General features: G+C 44.9%; 1 protein-coding gene across 1 annotated transcript in view; it reads left to right on the top strand.

Annotated features, from left to right (window-relative positions):
• The window catches only part of Thsd4 (thrombospondin type 1 domain containing 4), a 571,613-nt gene that overhangs the window by 277,053 nt on the left and 273,152 nt on the right, over positions 1-21,408 (top strand). Inside the window, exon 7 of the mRNA XM_026789951.1 lies at positions 10,936-11,072. Coding sequence (XP_026645752.1) covers positions 10,936-11,072 — 137 coding nt within the window. The remainder of the gene's footprint in view (positions 1-10,935; positions 11,073-21,408) is intronic.

Genomic DNA, 21,408 nt, shown 5'->3' with positions numbered 1-21,408 from the left:
CCCCTCCTGCCTCCCCCTCACAGCCTCCCATCCCTCCTTCCACCCCTCCTGCCTTCCCCTCACAGCCTCCCACCCCTCCTTCCACCCCTCTTGCCTCCCCTTCACAGCCTCCCATCCCTCCTTCCACCCCTCTTGCCTCCCCCTCACAGCCCTCCCATCCACTCTTCCCAATGGGTAAGGGCTCCCATGGGGAGTCAACAAAGTCTGGCACATTAAGTTGGGCCAGGACCAAGCTCCTCCCCGCTGCACTAAGGCTGAGCATGGCATCCCACCATAGGGAATGGGCTTCAACAAGCTAGTTCTTGCACAACCAGGGGACTTTTTAATACCAGGGATTCTGCTTCCTGGTAATACCCTAACTGCAGCTAAGGAGAATGCTTGTATTTGGGGTATATTATCTTGCAGTTTTTCCCTTTGTGGTGATGGGACGGAGCCAAGGCTTCCTTTGTGCCAGGCAGATACTCTAGCACTCAGCTCCCACCCCACCCAGGATTATCTTTCATTTTAGCTGTGGGGTCTGGACACCATGGGCTTAAGCAAGATTGCTCATCACTTTCCAGATATGTCCCCCAGATTGACAGTTCTTGAGAACAGTGGCTCCAAAACTTGGAGATGGATGGGGCTTCATCCCCAGGGTTTCACCCTCCGGAGGTCTGGGAACCTCCTTGAAGAGTCTGCTTTTCAGCAAGTTCCCAACTGGTACCCGATGCTGAGGGACCACCACAGACAAACCCTGAACCGCTCTTCTCAAGGGTAAAGGGTCAAGGGCTCTTCATGGGATCCAGGGGAGCATTAGGAAGCAGAGGCGAACAGAAAGGGGGAGGAACAGGCAGGAGGGACGTGCGAAAGAAATGTGTGCCCATTGGCACTTAACCCGCAGCTACTAGTTGGTGACTCCTTTTTTGATTCTTTCTTCTTCCCTGCACTATTAATCCATGGCGAATCTGCTCGGAGAGAAACCTCCCGGTATAGGAACTGCAATATTTTGTTTTTAGTAGTGCTGGGATTGAGTGTTGGGATCTCCACATGTTAAACATATATGTTGTTCAGTCACTGAGCTCCACAGTCCTAAAATTATACTTCTTCTATTCCAGAGAGAGAAATCAGAATATCGGCCTCTTGTTTCCCAGCCGTCCTCTGAGCCCTTCACCGATTTAAAATAGATACCTCGTTTAGAACTTGAAAGGCATTGGGACACTGTGTGTGTTGGGTGCAGGGAGCAGAGGAGCCTGGGTGGAGCCCAGAAGCTCTAGGATGTTCTCTGAGGCAACAGGACATGAGGTGGCATTCTCAGGAAGTCACATGAGCTCTAGGGTGCAGATCTGAGAAGAAGGGGTCACCATGTAAGCCACAGGAGCAGTGGTCTAGCCCAGTGCTGGGTTGGAGCTGTAGGGAGAATGAGTCCAGGTCTGAGGCCATCCCTCTGGGTTGTTTCCATTTGGCGATTCTGTCGTAACTGTCTCATGTTTAACTCCCCCGCCCCCTTCTCTGTCTTAGTCAGGGTGACTGTTGCTGGGATGAAACACCATGACCAGAAACAACCTGGGGAGGAAAGGGTTTATTTGGTTTACACTTCTGCATCACTGTTCATCACAGATGAGAGTCAGGACAGGAACTCAAACAGGGCAGGAACCCGAGTCAGGAGCTGATGCAGAGGCCATGGAGGGTGCTGCTTACTGGCTTGCTTCCCATTATCTGCTTAGCCTCTCTCTCTCTCTCTCTCTCTCTCTCTCTCTCTCTCTCTCTCTCTCTCTCTCTCTCTCTCTCTCTCTCTCTTCCTCCCTCCCTCCCTTCCTTCTTCTCTTTTCTTCTTAAACATTTATTTATTTTCCTAACTTTCTTTTCATTTATTTTTTGTGTCTTTCACATCATGTCTACCAATCCCACCCATCTCCCCCTTCCAAATAAAATACAATTTAAGAGAAAAAAGGGGGAAGAAAAGGAAGAAGGGGAAAAGCTCATTGTGGAAGTGGTAGTGTGGCAGTGGGTCAAGCAGTAGCCCCCTTTATCCATACACTTTTATATGCAGACGTTTATCGCAAAGAATCATAAGTTTGGTTTAAGACCTCTGGTTTCTGCTGTACCATCAATGCTGGGCCCTCACTGGGACTCTTGGTTTTTCGAGACAGGGTTTCTCTGTGGCTTTGGAGCCTGTCCTGGAACTCGCTCTGTAGACCATGCTGGCTTCAAACTCACAGAGATCCCTCTGCTTCTCCCTCCCAAGTGCTGGGATTAAAGGCGTCTTCCTGGGTATCCCTTTGCTGCCCTGTGTCATCAAGATCCTTTGGTCCTGGGTCCACAGGACTAACACCCACCAACCTCCCCCGTGCTCCAGCAGATCACAGAGTGGGTGTTGGGGTAGACCAACACATAACCCTGGTTCTGGGCCTGGTTGCAGGGTTTGTCATCCAGCCTGGGTTAGCTCCAGCATTGCCTTGGCTAGTTAACCCCTGCAGCGATGAGCAAGGGTGGGGCCAGTTCTCTGACTCTCCTATCCTCAGGGTCAGATCTCCGAGACCTACAACTTCAGGGCAGCTCTACTGTGTTGCCCAGGCAAGGTGTGGGGGCTACTCTCCCCAGTACTGCAGCTGGTGAAGGGCAGGGACAGCTCTGCCACCTGCCCCAGGTGCTGACGGGTGGGGGGAGGAGGAGGGCATTGCTCCTCCTCATGCCTTCACATAGCAGAGGAGTAATGGGGACAGCTTTCCCATGCTCAAAACTTCAGGACGGCTCACCCACACCTCCATCAGGATTGGCTCTGCTGTGCTGCCTGGTTGAGGGGCAGGGCCCTCTCTCCTGATAGGACAAGCTCTACTGCTCTGATGACCTCAGGGCTAGACCCCCACCTGCCTCAGGCATTGATGGTGGGGTGGGAGGGGTGTGTGTGTGTGTGTGTGTGGTGAGCAGCCTGCTTTCTTAAAGAATCCAGGACTACCAGCCCAGGAATGGCAACACCAACCATGTGCTGGATCCTCTCCTAGCAATAACTAATTAAGGGAATGCCTTATTCCCAGATCTTATGGAGGAATTTTTCCAATTGAGCTTCCCTTCTTTCAGATAATTCTAGCTTGTGTCAAGTTGACATAAAACTAGGCAGGGCATTCTCCAAATAGCTTTTTATATTGTGGTTGCAAATACCAAGAAATAAAATTGTAGCTGGTGTGGTGGTGCACACCTACAATCCCAGCACTGGGGAGGCAGAGACAGGTGGATCTCTGTGAGTTCGAGACCAGCCTGGTCTACAGAGCTAGTTCCAGGACAGCCAGGGCTACACAGAGAAACCCTGTCCCAGATTTTAAAAAAAAATTGCAGTGTACCTAGTCAGTCCTGGCTAGCTCTTCACAGAGTGAGGATCCAGAAGAAAGAAGTAAAATCAGAAAAGTCATGTGGCTGAGAGATGGCTCAGTGGTTACGAGTGCATGCTGCTCTTGCAGGGGACCGGTCTTAGCTCTCAGCACGTGTGAGGTGACTCACAACTGCTGTAGCTCCAGCTCCAAGGGATCTGACATCCTCTTTGACCACTGTGGTCATTGCACTCAGGTGTAGTGTCCACGCGACAAGTCTTGTTCTGGCTTGCACTCCCTTGCTTCCACCTACCTACCTACCCCCCGTTTATTCTGTGTTGGATCCAGAACCCAGTACCTCACACCTACCAGCTAAACCCCCATATTTCTTAAAGCAATAAAATAATTTGGTTTGGGGAAATCCCCAAAGACATGACCATCTTGGTGTTTAGTATTCTGTGAGGTTAGTTTTCCAAAGATCACCCAAGCAGGAAAGCAGTCTCTGGGCTTGTAAGCTACATCCCAGTGCTCACAAAGGATTCGACTTTCTCTGAACCCTGTGGTCCCAGAGCCTCCATTAGCCTCCTGTTAGCAGGATCTAGTGGCTATGGAACAGAAGGAAGTTCATTGCTGTGACAGGCAGGCAGCCACTCTAGGGAAAATATGATGTATTGTGTTGTATAGGAAAAAGCCAGTATTACCAAATCCAGTAGTCTGGGTTTTCGACAGAGGCATGACCCTGAACCTGGTGTCTGTGACTAAGCATGGAATTTATATTGTTTTTAAAAACCAGTTTGAAAAATCAGTGTTTGGCTTGGCTGTTTCTTTTAGATGTGAAATATAAATTTTTTTCTTTTGGGAACAGCGAGACTGTTTCTCATTATGCAGTTAGCACACACTGAGCATCTGCTGTGTACCAGGTCCTGTGTAAGGTGACAAAAGTACAAAGAGTCTGAGGTAGGGAATGCTGTTGGCAGGTGACAGATGAGAAGACAAGAAAGCATGGATTAGTTTCTTTCCTTGTTGCTGCCTCAAAAATAAGTGATAAAACCAACTTAGGAGGGTATGATTTTGTCCTTGCCTGTTGCTTGGGGTGTAGTTGACCATTGTGGGAAAGAGTGTGGAGCAGCTAGTGACATGGTGTCCACAGTCAGGAGACAGAGAGAGCAGAAGGCTGGCACCCAGCTCACTTTCTCCTTTGGTTCTTTTATATCCAGTCCAGGGCCTCAGCCCAGGATGATGCCCTCCACATCTGGGCAAGGTCTTCTCTCCTCAGTTACATCTCTCCGGAAATGCGTGTGTCTGCATCCACACCCACGCACGTAAACAAACAAACTTAAGAGCATAAAAATGATACAACCATGTAGGCCTTTTGTTTTTTTTAATTTATTTTTGTTTGTAAGACAAAATTTCATGTGGCCCAAGCAGTCTTCGAATTCACTGTGTGTCCTGGTTTGCTTCCTATAGCTGTAATAAAGACCCCCGTGATCAAAAGCAATTTGAGGAAGAAGGGGTTTATTTTCACCGCATACTCCATGTTGAAGGCGAGTTAGGACAGGAACTCAGGGCAGGAACTGAAGCAGAGATTGGAGAAGGTTGCTTACTGGCTTGCTCTCCACGATCACATTGAGTTGCCTTTCTTATTAATTAATTAATTTAAAATTGATCATTTCTCATTTTACATAACAATCCCAGTTCCTACTTCCTCCCCTTCTCCCGTTCCCCCCACTTTTCCCCCACCTCACCCCTCATCCCCTTCTCAAAGAGGATAAGACTTCACATGGGGAGTCACCAAAGTCTGGCATATCACTTTGAGGCAGTACCAAGTCCTCTCCCCGTTATATCTAGGGTGAGCAAGGTATCCCTCCAAAGAGAATGGGATTCAAAAAGCCAATTCAAGTACTAAGGATAAATCCTGGTCCCACTGCCAGTGGCCCCACTGACTGCCCCAATCACACAACTGTCACCCACATTCAGAGGGCCTTGGTCCTATGCAGGTTTTCTCCGCTGTCAGTCCAGAGTCAATGAGCTCCCATTAGCTCAGGTAAGCTGTTTCAGTGGGTATCCCCATCATGGTCTTGACCCCTTTGCTCATATTATTGCTCCCCCCTCTCTTTGACTGGACTCCAAAAGCTCGACCCAGTGCTTACCTGTGGATCTGTATCTGCTTCCATCAGTTGCTGGATGAAGGATCTATGATGATAATTAAGGTAGTCATCAATCTGATTACAGGGAAAGGCCAGTTTAGGTACCCTCTTTACCATTTCTTTGGATCTTAGCTGGGGCCATCCTTGTAGATTCCTGTGAATTTCTCTAGTGCCAGGTTTCTTGCTAGCTCTGTAATGGCTCCCTCAACCAAGATACCTCTTTCCTTGTTCTCCCTCTCTGTCCTTCCCCTATCTCGGCCATCCCATTCCCTCATGTTCTCCTCTCCTCTCCCCTTCCCCTTCCCCCCTCCATTTCCACCCTCCCTTTGCTCCCCCCACACACTCCCAATTTTCTCAGGAGATCTTGTCTATTTTCCTTTCCCATGGAGATCCATGTATATCTCTCTTAGGGTTCTCCTTCTTACCTAGCTTCTGGGCTTGTTGACTATAGGCTGGTTATCCTTTGCTTTATGTCTAATGAGTGATTTATGTCTTATGAGTGAGTACATACAACGTTTGTCTTTCTGTGTCTAGGCTACCTCACTCAGGATGTGTTTTTTCTAGTTCCATCCATTTGCCTGAAAAATTCAAGATGTCATTTTTTTTATCACTGAGTAGTACTCCACTGTATACCACATTTTCTTTATCCATTCTAAAGCTGAGGGGCATTTAGGTTGTTTGCAGTTTCTGGCTATTACAAATAACACTGCTATGAACACAGTTGAGCAAATGTTCTTGTGGTATAAGTGTGAATCTGTTGGGTATATGCCCAAGAATGATATTGCTGGGTCTTGAGGTAGATTGATTCCCAATTTTCTCAGAAACCACCATACTGAGTTCCAAAATGGCTGTATGGGTTTGTGTTCCCACCAGTGATGCTGAAGTGTTCCCCATACTCCACATCCTCTCTAATATAAGCTATCATCGGTGTTTTTGATCTTAGTCTGACGGGTGTAAGATGGTGTCTCAGAGTCATTATGATTTGCATTTACCTTATAGCTAAGGATGTTGGACAATTCCATAAGTGTCTTTCAGCAATTTGAGATTCTTCTGTAGAGAATTCTATGTTTAGATCTGCACCCCATTTTAAAATTGGATTATTTGGTATTTTGATGTCTAGTTTTGTTTGTTTGTTGTTTGGTTTCGTTTGGTTTGGTTTTGGTTTTTTGAGACAGGGTTTCTCTGTAGCTTTGGAGCCTGTCCTGGAGCTAGCTCTTATTGACCAGGCTGGCCTCGAACTCACAGAGATCCTCCTGCCTCTGCCTCCCGAGTGCTGGAATTAAAGGTGTGTGCCACCAATGCCTGGCTGATGTCTAGTTTCTTGAGTTCTTTATATATTTTAGAGATCAGTCCTCTGTCCGATGTGGGGTTGGGGTTGGTGAAGTCTTTTCCCATTCATTTGGCTGCCATTTTGTCTTATTCACTGTGTCCTTTGCTTTATAGAAGCTTTTTAGTGCCAGGAAGTCCCATTTATTAATTGTTGCTCTCGGTGTCTGTGCTACTGGTTTATATTTAGGAAGTGGTCTCTTGTGCTCATGCATTCAAGGCTGATTTCTACTTTCTCTTCTATGAGGTTTAGTGTGGCTGGCTTTATGTTGAGGTGTTTGGATTTGAGTTTTGTGCATGGGGACAGATATGGATCTATTTGGTTTCTTCTACATGTTGACATACAGTTACGCTAGCACCATTTATTGAAGATACTTTCTTTTTTTCCAGTTGTATAATTTTAGCTTCTTTGTAAAAAAAAAATTAGATATTCATAGGTGTGTGGATTAATATCACTGTCTTTGATTTGATTCCATTGGTCTACCTGTCTGTTTTTATGCCAATACCAAGCTGTTTTCATTGCTGCAGCTCTAGAATAGAGCTTGATGTCAGGGATTGTGATGACTCCAGAAATTCCTTTATTGTACAGGATTGTTTTGGCTATCCTGGGTTTTTTATTTTTCCATGTGAAGTTGAGTATTGTTCTTTTGAGGTTTATGAAAAATTGTGTTAGGATTTTAATGGGGATTACATTGAATCTGTAGATTGCTTTTGGTAAGACTGTCATTTTTATTATGTTGATCCTACATATCCAAGAACATGGGAGATCTTTCCATTTTCTGATGTCTTCTTCAGTTTATTTCTTCAAAGACTTAAAATTTTTGTCATACAGGTCTTTCACTTCTTTGCTTAGTGTTACCACAAGATATTTTATGTTATTTGTGGCTATTGTAAAGGGTGATGTTTCTCTGATTTGTTTCTCAGCCCTTTGATCATTTCTCAGGACTGCTGTTTTGTTTTTTTTTTTTTTTAGTTGATCTTGTATCCTGCCACATTACTGAAGGTGTTTATCAGCTGTAGTTCCCTGGTAGAATTTTTGTGGTCACTTATATATACTATCATATCATCTGCAAATAGTGAAAGTTTGACTTCTTCCTTTCTGATTTGTATCCCCTTGATCTCTGTTTGTTGTCTTATTGCTCTAGCTAAAACTTTGAGTATTATATTGAATAGATATGGAGAGAGTGGACAGCTTTGTCTTGTCTTTGATTTTAGTGGAATTACTTTGAGTTTCTCTCCGCTTAATTTGATGTTGGCTGTCAGCTTGCTGTATATTGCTTTTATTATGTTTAGATATGTTTCTTGTATCCCTGATCTCTCCAAGACCTTTATCATGAAGGGGTGTTGGATTTTGTTGAAGACTTTTTCAGCATCTAATGAGATGATCATATTTTTTTCTTTGATTATTTATATGGTGGATTACATTGACAGATTTTCATATGTTGATCTTTCCCTGCATCTCTGGGATGAAGCTGACTTGATCATACTGGATGATTTTTTTTTTTTGATGTGTTCTTGGATTTGGTTTGCTAGTATTTTATTGAAAATTTTTGCATCAAAGTTCATGAATAAGACTGGTCTGTAATTCTCTTTTTTAGTTGAATATTTGTGTGGTTTGGGTATCAGGGTAACTGTAGCCTCATAAAAAGAGTTTGGCAGTGTTCCTTCTGTTTCTATTGTGTGGAACAATCGAGGAGTATAGGTATTAGCTCTTCTTTGAAGTTCTGGTAGAATTCTGTGCTGAAACCATCCGGCCTTGGGCTTTTTTTTTTTTTTTGGTTGGGAGAATTTTAATGACTGCTTCTATTTCCTTAGGGGTTATTGGTCTATTTAAATTGTTCATCTGGTCCTGATTTAATTTTGGTATGTGGTACCTATCCAGAAAATTGTCCATTTCTTTTACATTTTCCAATTTTGTTGAGTGCAGGTTTTCATAGTATGACCTAATGATTCTCTGAATTTCCTCAGTGTTTGTTGTTATACCCCCCTTTCATTTCTGATTTTGTTAATTTGGATATTCTTTCTCTGCATTTTGGTTAGTTTGGATAAGGGTTTTTCTATCTTGTTGATTTTCTCGAAGAACCAGCTTTTTTAAAATTGATTCTTTGTATTGTTTTCTTTGTTTCTATTTTATTGATTTCAGCTCTCAATTTGATTATTTCCTGTCATCTACTTCTCCTGGGTGAGTCTGCTTTTTTTTGTTCTAGAGATTTTAGGTGTGCTGTTATGTTAATTCACTAGTGTGAGATTTCTCCACTTTCTTTATGTAGGCATTTAGTGCTATGAACTTTCATCTTAGCACTGCTTTCATTGTGTTCCATAGGTTGGGGTATGTTGTGAATTCATTCTTATTAAATTCTAGGAAGTCTTTAATTTCTTTCTTTATTTCTTCCTTGACACAAGGGTGATTCACTTGAACACTGTTCAATTTCCATGAGTTTGTAGGCTTTCTGTAATTTAGGTTGTTGAATTCTAACTTTAAGCCATGGTGGTCCAATAAGATACAGGGGATTATTCCAATTTTTTTAATATATCTGTTGAGATTTGCTCTATTACCGAGTATGTGGTCAATTTTAGAGAAGGCTGCATGAAGTGCTGAGAAGAAGGCATATTCTTTTGTGTTTGGGTGAAATGTTCTATAAATGTCTGTTAAGTCTATTTGAGTCCTGACATCTGTTAGTTCTCTTATTTCTCTGTTAAGTTTTTGTCTGGCAGACCTGTCCATTGGTGATAGTGGGGTGTTAAAGTCTCCTGCTATTAGTTTGTGGGGTTTGATGTGTGATTTAAGACTTCTTTGTTTCCTTCCTTCCTTCCTTCCTTCCTTCCTTCCTTCCTTCCTTCCTTTCTTTCTTTTTTTTTTTTTATCAAGACAGGGTTTCTCTGTAGCTTTGGAGCCTGTCCTGGAACTAGCTCTTGTAGATCAGGCTGGCCCCGAACTCACAGAGATCTGCCTATCTCTGCCTCCTGAGTGCTGGGATTAAAGGTGTGTGCCACCACCGCCCGGCTCACCCACTTGTTTCTTAGGTCCATTTGATTGGAAAATATTTTCCCATCCTTTTACTTTGAGGTAATGTCTGCCTTTGAGGTTGAGGTGTGTTTCTTTTATGCAGCAGAAGGATGAATCCTGTTTTCATATCCATTCTGTTAGCCTGCATCTTTTTATAGGTGAATCAAGTCCATTGATATTAAGAGATGTTAATGACCAGTGATTGTTAATTCCTATTAGTTTTTGGTGGTAGTGTTTTAGTGTGTTTCCCTTCTTTGGGGATGGCTGGCATGAGGTTATCTGTTGCTTTTGTTTTCATGGGTGCAGCTAACTCCTTTGGGTTAGGCTGGGTTTGTGGATAGTCCAGGACCACCTGCCCAGGGCATCACTGCCCATGGTGTGCTGGGTTCTTCCTCATCAGCCATCTATCAGAAAATCCAAGCCCCACTGACTTGCCTGTAGGGCTGTCTGGTGCAGGCATTCTCTCAGTTGAGGTTTCCTCTTCCCAGATGAACCTAACCAGCAGTCTGTGTAACCACGGAGGTGACCTTCAGTTCCTACCTTTGGAGTGGTGAGATTGCAGGCATGTACCATTGTGTCCTACTTATGCTATGCTAGAGCTCAAACCCAGGGTCTCATGCTTTTTAGGCAAGAGTTCTACCAAATGATCATATCCCCAGTCTCCGTGTAGCTTTTAAGTTCAAGAAAAAACAGCAAAGTTAAAAATTATATGCTCACCAAAATTGCAAATTCATAGACTATAACTACAACAAAAAAAATCATGGTAGGGTGTAAAAGTAGAAGTTTTATTTACAGTGGTGAGACCTTTAAAAAGTCCTTTCCTTCTTCAGACTGTCCAATGCGGAAGGGCTACAAGTTCTCTACAACTGTAAGGCATACTTGAAAACAGACAGAAAGTAAACTGGTGGCTGCCAGGCTCTGGAGAAAGGAGGAACATGAAGAGCTAACAGGCATGAGGTTCCTTTCTGGGATAATGAAAATATTTTGAGATTTTTTTTGTGGCAATTGGTTCTACAATCTATGAGTATACTCACCCCACTTTGGTCGAGACAGTTAATTTTATGTTATGTGAAGTTTATCTCCATAAAAATAGGTGGAAGAGCCAGGATTGAATCCACAGAGCTGAGGTCACCCATACCTCATCTTTGTTCTTTTTTTTTTTTTTTAACAGTAAAGGGCAATCGCAAGTGTGAGTTGAACTGCCAAGCAACCGGCTACCGCTTCTACGTGCGACAAGCTGAGAAGGTCATTGATGGCACCCCCTGTGATCAGAATGGCACAGCCATCTGTGTCTCGGGACAGTGCAAGGTAAGGGCCACTGGACTTGGGTGTCTGTGGTGTGGGTATTTAACCTGTGGCTGATGGTTTCGCAGGGCTGAGGTGAGCCAGCTTGTCGGCTCAGAGCGTTTGATCTTTGAGAGTAGCGCCGTGTCATGCTAGCTTTTCAATCATTAACCGATTTATTTGCACACTGCATACTTCATAGGGGCCTTGACACTTGACACTGTCTTTCCTGGTGATGTCTGGTGCTCCTTCTCCACCTATGAAGTCGAGGTTGTAGAAAGGGCATGGCTGTCTTAGTTGGAAATGGACGGCGCCAATGTGTGAATGGCATTTTAAGAGACTGGTCTATTTTATTTTGCCTTCCCCATTTGAGGCAAGCTTCCAGAGGAAAGTTGTTGAGCGCCTTTTATAGCAGAAGGCGGACTTTAAACAAGAAGTTTCCCACCTCCTCAACCTTCTGAAATCTACTCTATGAATTCTCACCACACATTCCGTGGGGCAGATTTAGTTAAAAATATGCATTTTAATAAGAGAGCACAGACTTCATAACTGCATGTGTCTCTACCTGGCCCTCTGCCCTCCTTTCGTCTACCAATGGACCTCTGAAGCTAAGGCCTAATTGTTGTCCTTGCAAAACGGGCTGTAATGCTTTTTCAGTTAGTGCGCCAAAGATGGCCGGATTGGCTTTCATTCAAGGAGAAGCCCTTTGGCTATAACGTTTTTGAATGTAAATTTCTGTGTGTTTAATACTAAAGTGAATAAAGTATAATTTATATATCTCTACGTACATCCTCCTCCCTCGTTGCCTTCCAAAACAAAAACACAACCAACCCTTCTGTATATGTATTCGTGTGTGTGAATGCAGATGCATGCCTCTTCCACAGCACATGCGTGGAGGAGAGGTCAACTCGGTGTCAGTCCTTATCTTCTACCTTGTTTGGAGACAGGGTTCTGTGATCTGCTGGTATTCCATCCAGCCTTGCTGGTCCAAGCTTCCTGGGATTCTCCTGCCTCCACCTCCCATCTCACCGTGGGATTACTGTACTCCCACACTTGGCTTTTTATGGGCAGTGAGAATCCAAATTCAGACCCCTGCTTGCATAGCAGGTGATTTACCCACTGAACCATCTCTCCAATGCCCATCCCCAGTGGCTTAGAAACTTCTCTTTTAAAAGAGAAACTTGTTGGTATGAATTCTGGCTAATGGTGGTTCCAGTTGTCTTCCATCTCTGCCTCCCCAGCCCTGGGGCTAATAGGCACACACCCATTTCTCTGTTCATTTGCTCTAAATTGTCTCTTCTCTTTTGCTTACCAGCTTTGGTTAGTGGATTCTGCTACAAACACACGCACGCACACACACGCACACGCACACACACACACACTTTTTTTCTTCTGTGAGTATGTGTATTTGGTATGCATTTAGAGGCTAGAGGGCAACTTGGAAGAATAGTTCCCTCCTTCTGCCATGTGGTTTCCGGAGGATGGAACTCAGATCCAAAGGTTTGGCAATAAGCACCTTTCAGCCACTGAGCCGTTTCGCCAGCCTCATGGAGACTCTGCATAGAATTGTACCTGACTAATTGAACTGGGTGATCTGTTCTAGACAGTTGCATCTGTGATTCAGCCCTGAGAAGGATGGAAGACTTCTCATTTACTTGAATTTCAGGCTTAGGTGTCCCACTGGGGACTCCCTCTGATTGCTGCTCCAGCAAATGCTTCTAATGGAACCAAGTGCTGGTGACATTAAAAGGCCATCATGCTATGTTAACAGTGCCTGGGTGCCTCAACCAGAAAGACAATTATATATGGTGTGTGTGTGTGTGTGTGTGTGTGTGTGTGTGTGTGTGTTATATGTAATCATATATATTTTATCTTCAGTGCTTAATTTAAAAAAATTATTCAATAAATTTTCTTCAACATACTAATGAATAAGCAAACTGAGAAGTTGTCGGTAAACCTCTCCTTAAAAGAACCAAGAACACTGTTAATTGAGGATCATAATTGCAGCCCTTGCTCGGCTCTCAGGACCTCCTAAAATCTGCATGATGTGAGAGACCTGGCTGCAGGTTGATCCTTCAGGCTAGCAGGTGCCTCCTTGCTCCCTCGCTGATCCTGCAGGCTAGCAGGTGCCTCCTTGCTCCCTCGCTGCTCCTGGAGTATGCACCCTCCTGAGCTTCCTACAGTCTAAGGGGGTGGCCCGCCCTGAGAAAGGAAGAACTTCCTTTGAAGAGTACAAGGGTAGCTGTGCTCCCGTGCTAGAATCTTCAAATAAGCTCGAAAAGTCCACGTGTGAAGGAGTGTATGGAAGCCGAGCTTCCAGGACTCCAGCAAACAAGGCATTGCCTGTGGCAATCCGCCTTCAAACATTTTAAAGCTGAAACTGAGCATAAACCTGGTGAATTTCCCGGGTTGTATAGTTCTTTTCTGTTGGGTATTCTTTCTCTCATTTTTAGCCACTCGGACAACTCCCTAACATGTTAAGTCTGTCTTGATTTCTTGATTAATATATGCTTGATTCTAATTATGTGTGTGCATGCACACACACACACACACACTTGAACATTATAGGGGTCTCTTGGGTTTTGTCTTCTTGCAGTGAAGAATTCATTCTAGAGACATAGACAGAACAGAAGTTCACTGAACAAAGCAAACACTTCAAGCAGAATCCGAGAAACAACCCAATGAGTTCTGTGTTGTGAATGTTAAAGATTTTTATGTGGGTATTTATGTGGCAGGTTGTGTATTCATGCCCTAAGATGACCCTTTGCCTTCCCAGATCATGATGGACAGGATTTCCCTTTTAGGCGATTTCCTCTCATGATCTTAGGGGAAGTGCACCAATGTTAGTGCACAGAGGAGTACAATGATAGTGCAAACAATGCTTCATTGAAATCCAAGTCTTTTGAGGGTACAGACCCTTCTGGGGTGCATGTGTGTGGGAAGATGCTCTGGCGGCTTAGTCACTGTTTTGACAGGAGCGTTGAGTCTGCAGCTTAAATGACCACAAGGAGGCCCCACTGCCTCACGTAAGACACGGCTGCCATCTTCTTCAGGTATCTAACTCTTTGCCTATCAGGTGTCATATATAATTCTATATTATCCTCAGTACTACACATAATTATCCATTCAACAGCTAGCGGATCCCTGCCACACACTGGGGCTAGGCATTGGCACTAAAACAATGGAAAAGACCAACACAATTCCTACCATTCTAAGCTTGAAGCTGAGAGAAAAAATAATAAAAAGCCTGTTGAGTGGCAAAAGAATTACAGAGTTGGGGGAGTTCTTGGCAGTTACCAGGGTCCTGAAAACGTGAATAATTGTGGAAAGTCTCATTAAGTGGACTGTCACAGTGGGTGTCTGAGGAGCACAGGGTCCAGGTGACAAGAGGAGGCAGTATCGTTGACCTCCAGCTGCCGGAATAGGAAGACCTGACTCACATGAGGTGCGCAGGGCCTGGCAGATGTTGGGGTGCCAGATCTGTACTTCTTCTGCTTTCTGCACATAGTTAATCTGGTCTCTTGATAGGGCTATCCTTAGCTAAGGGGGCCCTTACATCTTCCTCAACCTGTGCTGGATTTAGCAATGGAAATCTCCACTACGTCATTGTCTAAGTCTCAACAGACTCCCCTGGAAACAGGATGATATCATGAGTCAGGAATAGAATATGAGGCCATCCTGGATGTCTAATATGAAAACGTGTCTGTGGGTAAGATTGCAGACAGGATGCTCAGAGCTTCCCGTGTGGTCCTAATGGCCCCTCCTTGGCTAGAGTGCACGAGGAAGAGCAAGGTTCGTGGCCCTTCCCATGGTTTTCTGAAGAGGTGGGGATCTTGCAGGGCTCTGTCTAAATTGGCAGGGGTTGTACCTGTCACTTAGTACTAGGAAGAGGGGAAACATCTCCTGAGGCCCTGCCCCTAAACCAAGCACAGGCTGGCACTGTGGCTACCATCTGTCTTGGTACTGGGGGTACCAGTTGTCCCAGCACTGAGGCTACTATCTGTCCTGGTACAGGAGCAGAACCGCTATACAATGCTCATTTGATACCATCACACCTGTAGGTACTGTCCCCAAGCCATGACATAAAACATCAGGGGTTCGGAGACCTATGCAGGTCTGGACAGCCCATGCAGCCTATTCAGACTAAGGGGCTAATGGGCACTGTGAAAGGGTTGGTTTCCGCTTTCAGGTATAGTCTGGATTGAGCGGGAATCAGAGCAGGGACTCAAGGCAGGAGTTTGCAAGCAGCAACGGAGGGTGAGGCCATAGAGGGCTGCTGCTTACTGGCTTCTTCCTCAGAGCTTACTCAGTTTGCTTTCTTATGTACACTAGGACCATCTGCCCAGGGGTGGCACTGTTTACATTGGATTGGATCCTCCCACATCAATCAATCAAGGAAATGCCTAACAGGCTTGCCCACAGAAAGGCCCATGTGCTAGAAGCAATTTCTCGCTTGGGGTTGTTCTTTCTAGATGACTCTAGCTTGTGTGAAGTTGGCAAACACTAGCCAGCCCAGGTGAAGTAACCCGCTTCCTTTGGGTCCCTGTACATGTCCTTGCAGAAGCAATCTGTGTCAGCTGCTGGTAATTTGTGGTATTGTACTCTTATTGCTATGGGCATAGTGTTCTTAGCACAGTGATGGCCAGAGTGGGGCCTGGCTTGGATGTCTTGGTGAAGATGTGAAGGGGACATATGCCATCTCAACATCATCTTTAGGCATCCCCTATAAATTTCTGCCAAAGTTTGAGTGAACCAAGTATCACTTTACCACCACAAATTTGGTGGGAAACCTCTGGAAAGACAGGCTGGGGTCCTGCACACCTCGATAGATGTCAACATTGGAGGACAAACGTATAGGACACTATTTTTCATTTTGCTCTTTTTTATACAGGGTCTTGTCATTCCAGACTGTCCTTGAACTCCCTAAGTAGCTAAGGATGACCTTGACTTCTGCTCCTCCCGACTCCACCTCCCCAGTCCTGACACTACAGGCATGCACCCCCACACTGTCTTGTGTAGTGCTGGATGGCTAACCTAGGACTTCATGCTTTTATAACCATATTTTGTGTTTTTGGTAGTCAGACATTTATCTAATTTAAGCATCAAAAATATTATCCTTCCCCATCCTGCAAGAAGAAAGAACCAGCGTTTGATAGCATCTTCATGAAGACAGGTTTTTATGCATCTACTTGACAATTGGTGCGTTATTATTTCTCCTTCCACTAGATACATGCTGCAATACTACCTCACACCGTGCTTTTCTTCCTTACCTCGTGTTGGGGAAGCTTTTCATCTCAGCATCTAAAGCACACTTCCCTTCATTTTACACTCGTGTGGTATCGGATAGTGTAAGGAAAGCATGATACATCGCACGAAGTCTTTGACCATTAGCAGCAATGCCATAACAAATGCATGTGTCTGGGTTCTTTCACACATTTACAAGCAGCTGATAAACCCTCGGAAGCCACGTAAGAGTGTCTACTTACCCTGGGCTGGAGAGATGGCTTGGCCGTTAAGAGCTCTTGCTCCAGAGCTTGGTACCCAGTATGCACATTATATGACTCGTCCCTGTCTAGAACTCCAACCCCTTCTAGTCTCTGTGCACACCCACACTTTTGTCACATGTGTGTGCATGCACATGTGTGAACACATATACCCACACACAAAATAAATATTTTTAAAAAATAACGTGTATGTGTGGATTTGCAATGTTAATAGTTGCTGCATGGCAAAAAAAAAAAAATGCTCCCTAGTGTGATTGGCAGGGACGCCACTCCTACCACCAACAAATGAGGCCATTTTTCATAGCCAATTGGACTTTTGCCACTCTGATACACGAATAATGGTACCTCTAGTCAATTTTATTTCTCTGTGGGATAGTATGTTTTCACACCTTTAAGGACCTAAAGTGAGTGAGGTACCTGCGATACGAAGCTTGAGGAGGCATTGGCTGATTGACAAGACTTAACGTGTGCCCCAGCGTCCTGACTTGCCTGGTCTCGGTTCCAGCCTGCATGAACCCTCCTGACCCAGGCATCACTGTTTACATTCCTCTAGATGGCCTGTCCTCTTGCATCCTCTGCTTGTTCCTTTATTCAGCTATGGACCGTTTTCTTCAGCAGTAGGGATGTGTCATAACCAGACATTTATTTTCTATGTTTTACATTGCAAGAATTGTAATAGGAGTGGTGGGCTATGTTCCTGGCACCCGGCCGCCCACAAGGCTAGCTTTATACCCAAAATAATTACACAGAAACTGTATTCTTTTAAACACTGCTTGGCCCATTAGGTCCAGCCTCTTATTGGCTAGCTCTTACATATTGATCTAACCCATTTTCTAATAATCTGTGTAGCCCACGAGGTGGCTTACCAGGGAAGATCTTAACCTGCGGCTGTGTGGGGAGTGAGCATCATGGCGACTGTGACTGACTCAGCTTCTTTCTCCCAGCATTCTGTTGTGTTTACTCCGCCTATCTAAATTCTACCCTATCAGAGGGCCAAGCAGTTTCTTTATTAATTAACCAATGAAATTAATACAAAACAGAAAACTCTCCCCCATCAAAGAATACTTTTAGGGGTGGGTTAGATAGCCTATTGACCCTGTCCTTTGCTGATGGGATTTTCTTTCTTTTCATGCAGAAGTTTTAAATTTTGAACATGGGGAATTTATCAGGGCATTTTTTTATTTATTATGTATACAATATTCTGTCTGCATGTATGCCTGCAGGCCAGAAGAGGGCACCAGACCTCATTATAGATGGTTTTGAACCACCATGTGGTTGCTGGGAATTGAACTCAGGACCTTTGGAAGAGCAGGCAATGCTCTTAACCGCTGAGCTATCTCTCCAGCCCAATTTATCAGGTTATTATAATTAAGGTTTTTATGTCATAGATCTTCTACACTGTGAAGTTATAAAGAATTCTCAAGCTGGGTATGGTGGTACACGTTTCTAATTTTAACCCTCAGGAGTCTGAGGCAGGGGGATCGGGAGACTGAGGTCAGCCTTGATATGTAGTGAGACTCCCTCTGCTGTGTTTCTGATAGTAATGTATGGTTCTCTGCATTTACATTCTTACATTTTTTATAAATCCAATTGGAATGTATCCTACGTGTCTCGTGAGGTGTGGATTTTATCTTGCTGTTTTTCAGGTGGCCGCTCAGTTACACTTACTGTTGTTGATGGTCTCTGAGATTTTGCCGCTGTAGGTGCATGAATGTTTTGGACTTTCTATGCTACTCTGTTAGACTATTTGTTTATTCAGACACATACACTATATGTTTTGAAAGAGAAATAAAACACACAGGCATGTTATGGTTAGGAAAGACAGCCTGCTCTGCTCTGCCACTGGTGTTCTGTAAAATTTGAAATCCTCCTGTCTCAGCCTCCTGAGTGCTCAGAATACAGGTGCACCAACCTGGCTGCAAACCTTTTTGTTTATATTGTATTTTTTACTTGATTTTTGGGAAATGATTTTCCCAAGGCTTTTAGGACGATCATGGCAAGAATTACAACAATTCCAGATGGCAAAATGAGAGTAGGTTAAAGCAAAGGTCAGTGGGAAGTTCGGACTATATATAATTCTTGATTTCAGAACTAACTAGATTTGTAGGGTGGGGACATCACTGCTCCCTGGGAAGCATGGCTCTGCTCTTGAAGTCATTACTGCCTTTCAGTGAACAGCAGGATCTTCTTATGTTATATTCTATTTCATATGGACCACATTTTTACAAAGACTTATTTATTTTTATTGTATGTGTATGGGCGTTTTCCTTACATGTATGCCCGCCTCCTGCGCATGTCTGGTACCTTGGGAGCCAGAAGAGAGCATCGATCCCTGGGACTGGTTGTGGTGTGCTGGGAACTGACCTGGGCCCTCTGGGAGAGTGCTAGGAACTCCTAACTGCTGAGTCATCCCTCCGGCTCTAGCATCACTTCAGGTTTTAGGCACATCAACCTGGTCCTCCCCTCCTCCTTTCCCTTCTACACTTCCTGGTAAATGCAAGGCATGACCTGGGCGTCTTCTTCACTCGTCTCCTCACATTCTAAGTGGAGGGCCCGAGGAAAGGGTTGTTGCCCTGACCCCACAATAAGAAATGACCATCAGTGATGGCCAGCGGCTCTGTTAAAGAGCTGAAGGCGGCATGGGTCCATCTGAGCATCTGGTTTCCAGTTACAGCCTTGTGTTCTTATAACAAATCCTCCTGTCTCTGTGTCTCCCGTGTGAGCTGTGAGAAACCGTTCATGGGTGAAGTAGCCGGGGAGGAGGCTGTGAATGCCCATGTGTGCTCACACATCTACATGTGCGTGTGAAGGCCAGAGGGCATGCTCAGGAGTTGTTCAGTCCTCGAGGGTTGTTCCTCGTATGCTGACCACCTTGTGTCTGAGACAGGATCTCTCTCAGTGGCGTGCCTCACCAGGTAGGCTAGACTAGCTGAGCAGCGAGTCCCAGGGATCCATCCACCTCTCTCCGTGTTACCAGTGCTGGAGAAACTACATGCACATGCCGCCACACTGAGGACCAGACGTGGGTCCTCATTCCTGCAAGGTGAGGCTCACTTCCAAACCCAAAGCATGCCCACCCTCATTGTGCTCCTAGTCAGTCTCTAGGAGTCTAATTTAAATACTTAATGTGTGTACGACATGGATCTTCAAATACATTATAAAAATAAAACACAGTACCTGCTGGGTTAATGGCGCTTCACGTGCCTTGATGGTAGGAAAGAATTTAATAAAAGCATATTTGATTCCCTCAGACTGCAACTGGGATCCTGTAATGTTTTATCGGAAGCCCGTGTCTTACCGTGTGTTTCAGCCTTTGTAGATAGGTCAGGTCATGTCGCACTTTGCCTAGGACTTTGGGTGCTGAAGGCAAAGTTTCCAGGGTTGTTGTGGAAAGCGTTCTAGAACTGGTTGATAGTGACATCTAGTGGTCAATAGCGGGATTGCATGAGCTTTAGAGCAGTCCAGAAGGAGTCTATCATAAATTACTGTTTTCATTGGGAGGTGGCAATAGACTAAACAGAACAGGATGAAATAAATGAAACTAGAGTTCTGCGGTTAAGAACTAGAAGAGTGAATTCTCCTTACGACAACACCAAGAGCCTTGAACAGCACCCAGCTACTTTATGCACAGAAAAAAAAAACTGTTGCCCAAACTTAATTCTAAATTAGTAAGTTGTTTGTTTGTTTAAGATCAGCCTTATGTTAGCACTTCCCCAACGAGATATCGGTATAAACATATTATTCATGTGCCTTGAATGGGTCCCACGTGCCTCTGAGGATCAATCTGTAAACTTGGGCGGCTCACACCACTGCCTACAGTTTCTGGAGAATTAAAGGAAGCTGTTTGCCATGGAAGAGCTGGGATCAGCATGGTGTGGAGTCTGAGTCCTGAGTGACCGTGCCAAGGGTGATGGTGGTGGCGATGGCGGCAGTAATAGTGATGTCAGGCAAGCGGTGGTGTGAGAGTGTGGCCAGGTTCATCTATGTGGGTAGCAGCGACCGTGGTGCCTCGGTACGGACATTGCCCTGGGTGTTGTGACTGGATTCTGGAACCTCAGGAACCACTTTATGATATAAGGAGACACAAGGAATTGTGAGCCTCAGATAAAGGGAGCCACCTGCTTCTGAGTCTCTGGAGGAGAGAAGGCTACTGTGGGGGAGGGGGGAATTTAGACAGAAGACTTGAGTAGCCCTGGAGCGTGTCCACCTGCCCTGAGAAGACAGCTTGACATCCAGGAGGGATTCCTCAGCTGCCCTTCCCAGGCTGGGTCTCCTCTGTTAAGTCACATGACTGCTCTGAGCCTCATTTTTCCCTTCTATAAAGAGGGGTTGGTTACAGTGCTGGCCCTACAGGGTTGTGAGAATTAACATGGAAGATTCACGTGAGCCTCTTGGCACGTGAGCCCCATGGCACTCTGGCTTGTTCCAGAGGACAGTTCCTCTGACTCCTCGGCCCTCCAGGTAGCAGCTCCCTTGGCTTAGACGTTTTCTTCCTTTGTCTTTCTCACAGGTAACTTGTCAGGGCAGTGTCCCTGAGAGCCTGGCTAGCATCCCCAGCCTCAGCTTCTGGGTTTCCCACCCTCTTTACTCTCTCTCTCTCTCTCTCTCTCTCTCTCTCTCTCTCTCTCTCTCAGATTTCACACACACCTGAGCACCCTGCTAAGCAGTTTGAGGACAGAACATTGACCTTAAGATCAGTGTTGATTTTAATATGTAAAAACTGTTGATGGAATCCATTAATATGCAGAAGATAGACTACAGACGTCAGACACGGGGAGGCTGATGTTAACCCTCTGGGGTTTTCCTTTACTTTTCTATATACTTTTCCTATACTCTTTCTGTAGATTTGAAGTCTT

The sequence above is a fragment of the Microtus ochrogaster genome, unplaced genomic scaffold (assembly GCF_000317375.1).
Source record: "Microtus ochrogaster isolate Prairie Vole_2 unplaced genomic scaffold, MicOch1.0 UNK33, whole genome shotgun sequence".
NCBI lineage: Eukaryota > Metazoa > Chordata > Mammalia > Rodentia > Cricetidae > Microtus > Microtus ochrogaster.
This window is presented reverse-complemented; position numbering and strand designations above follow the sequence as displayed.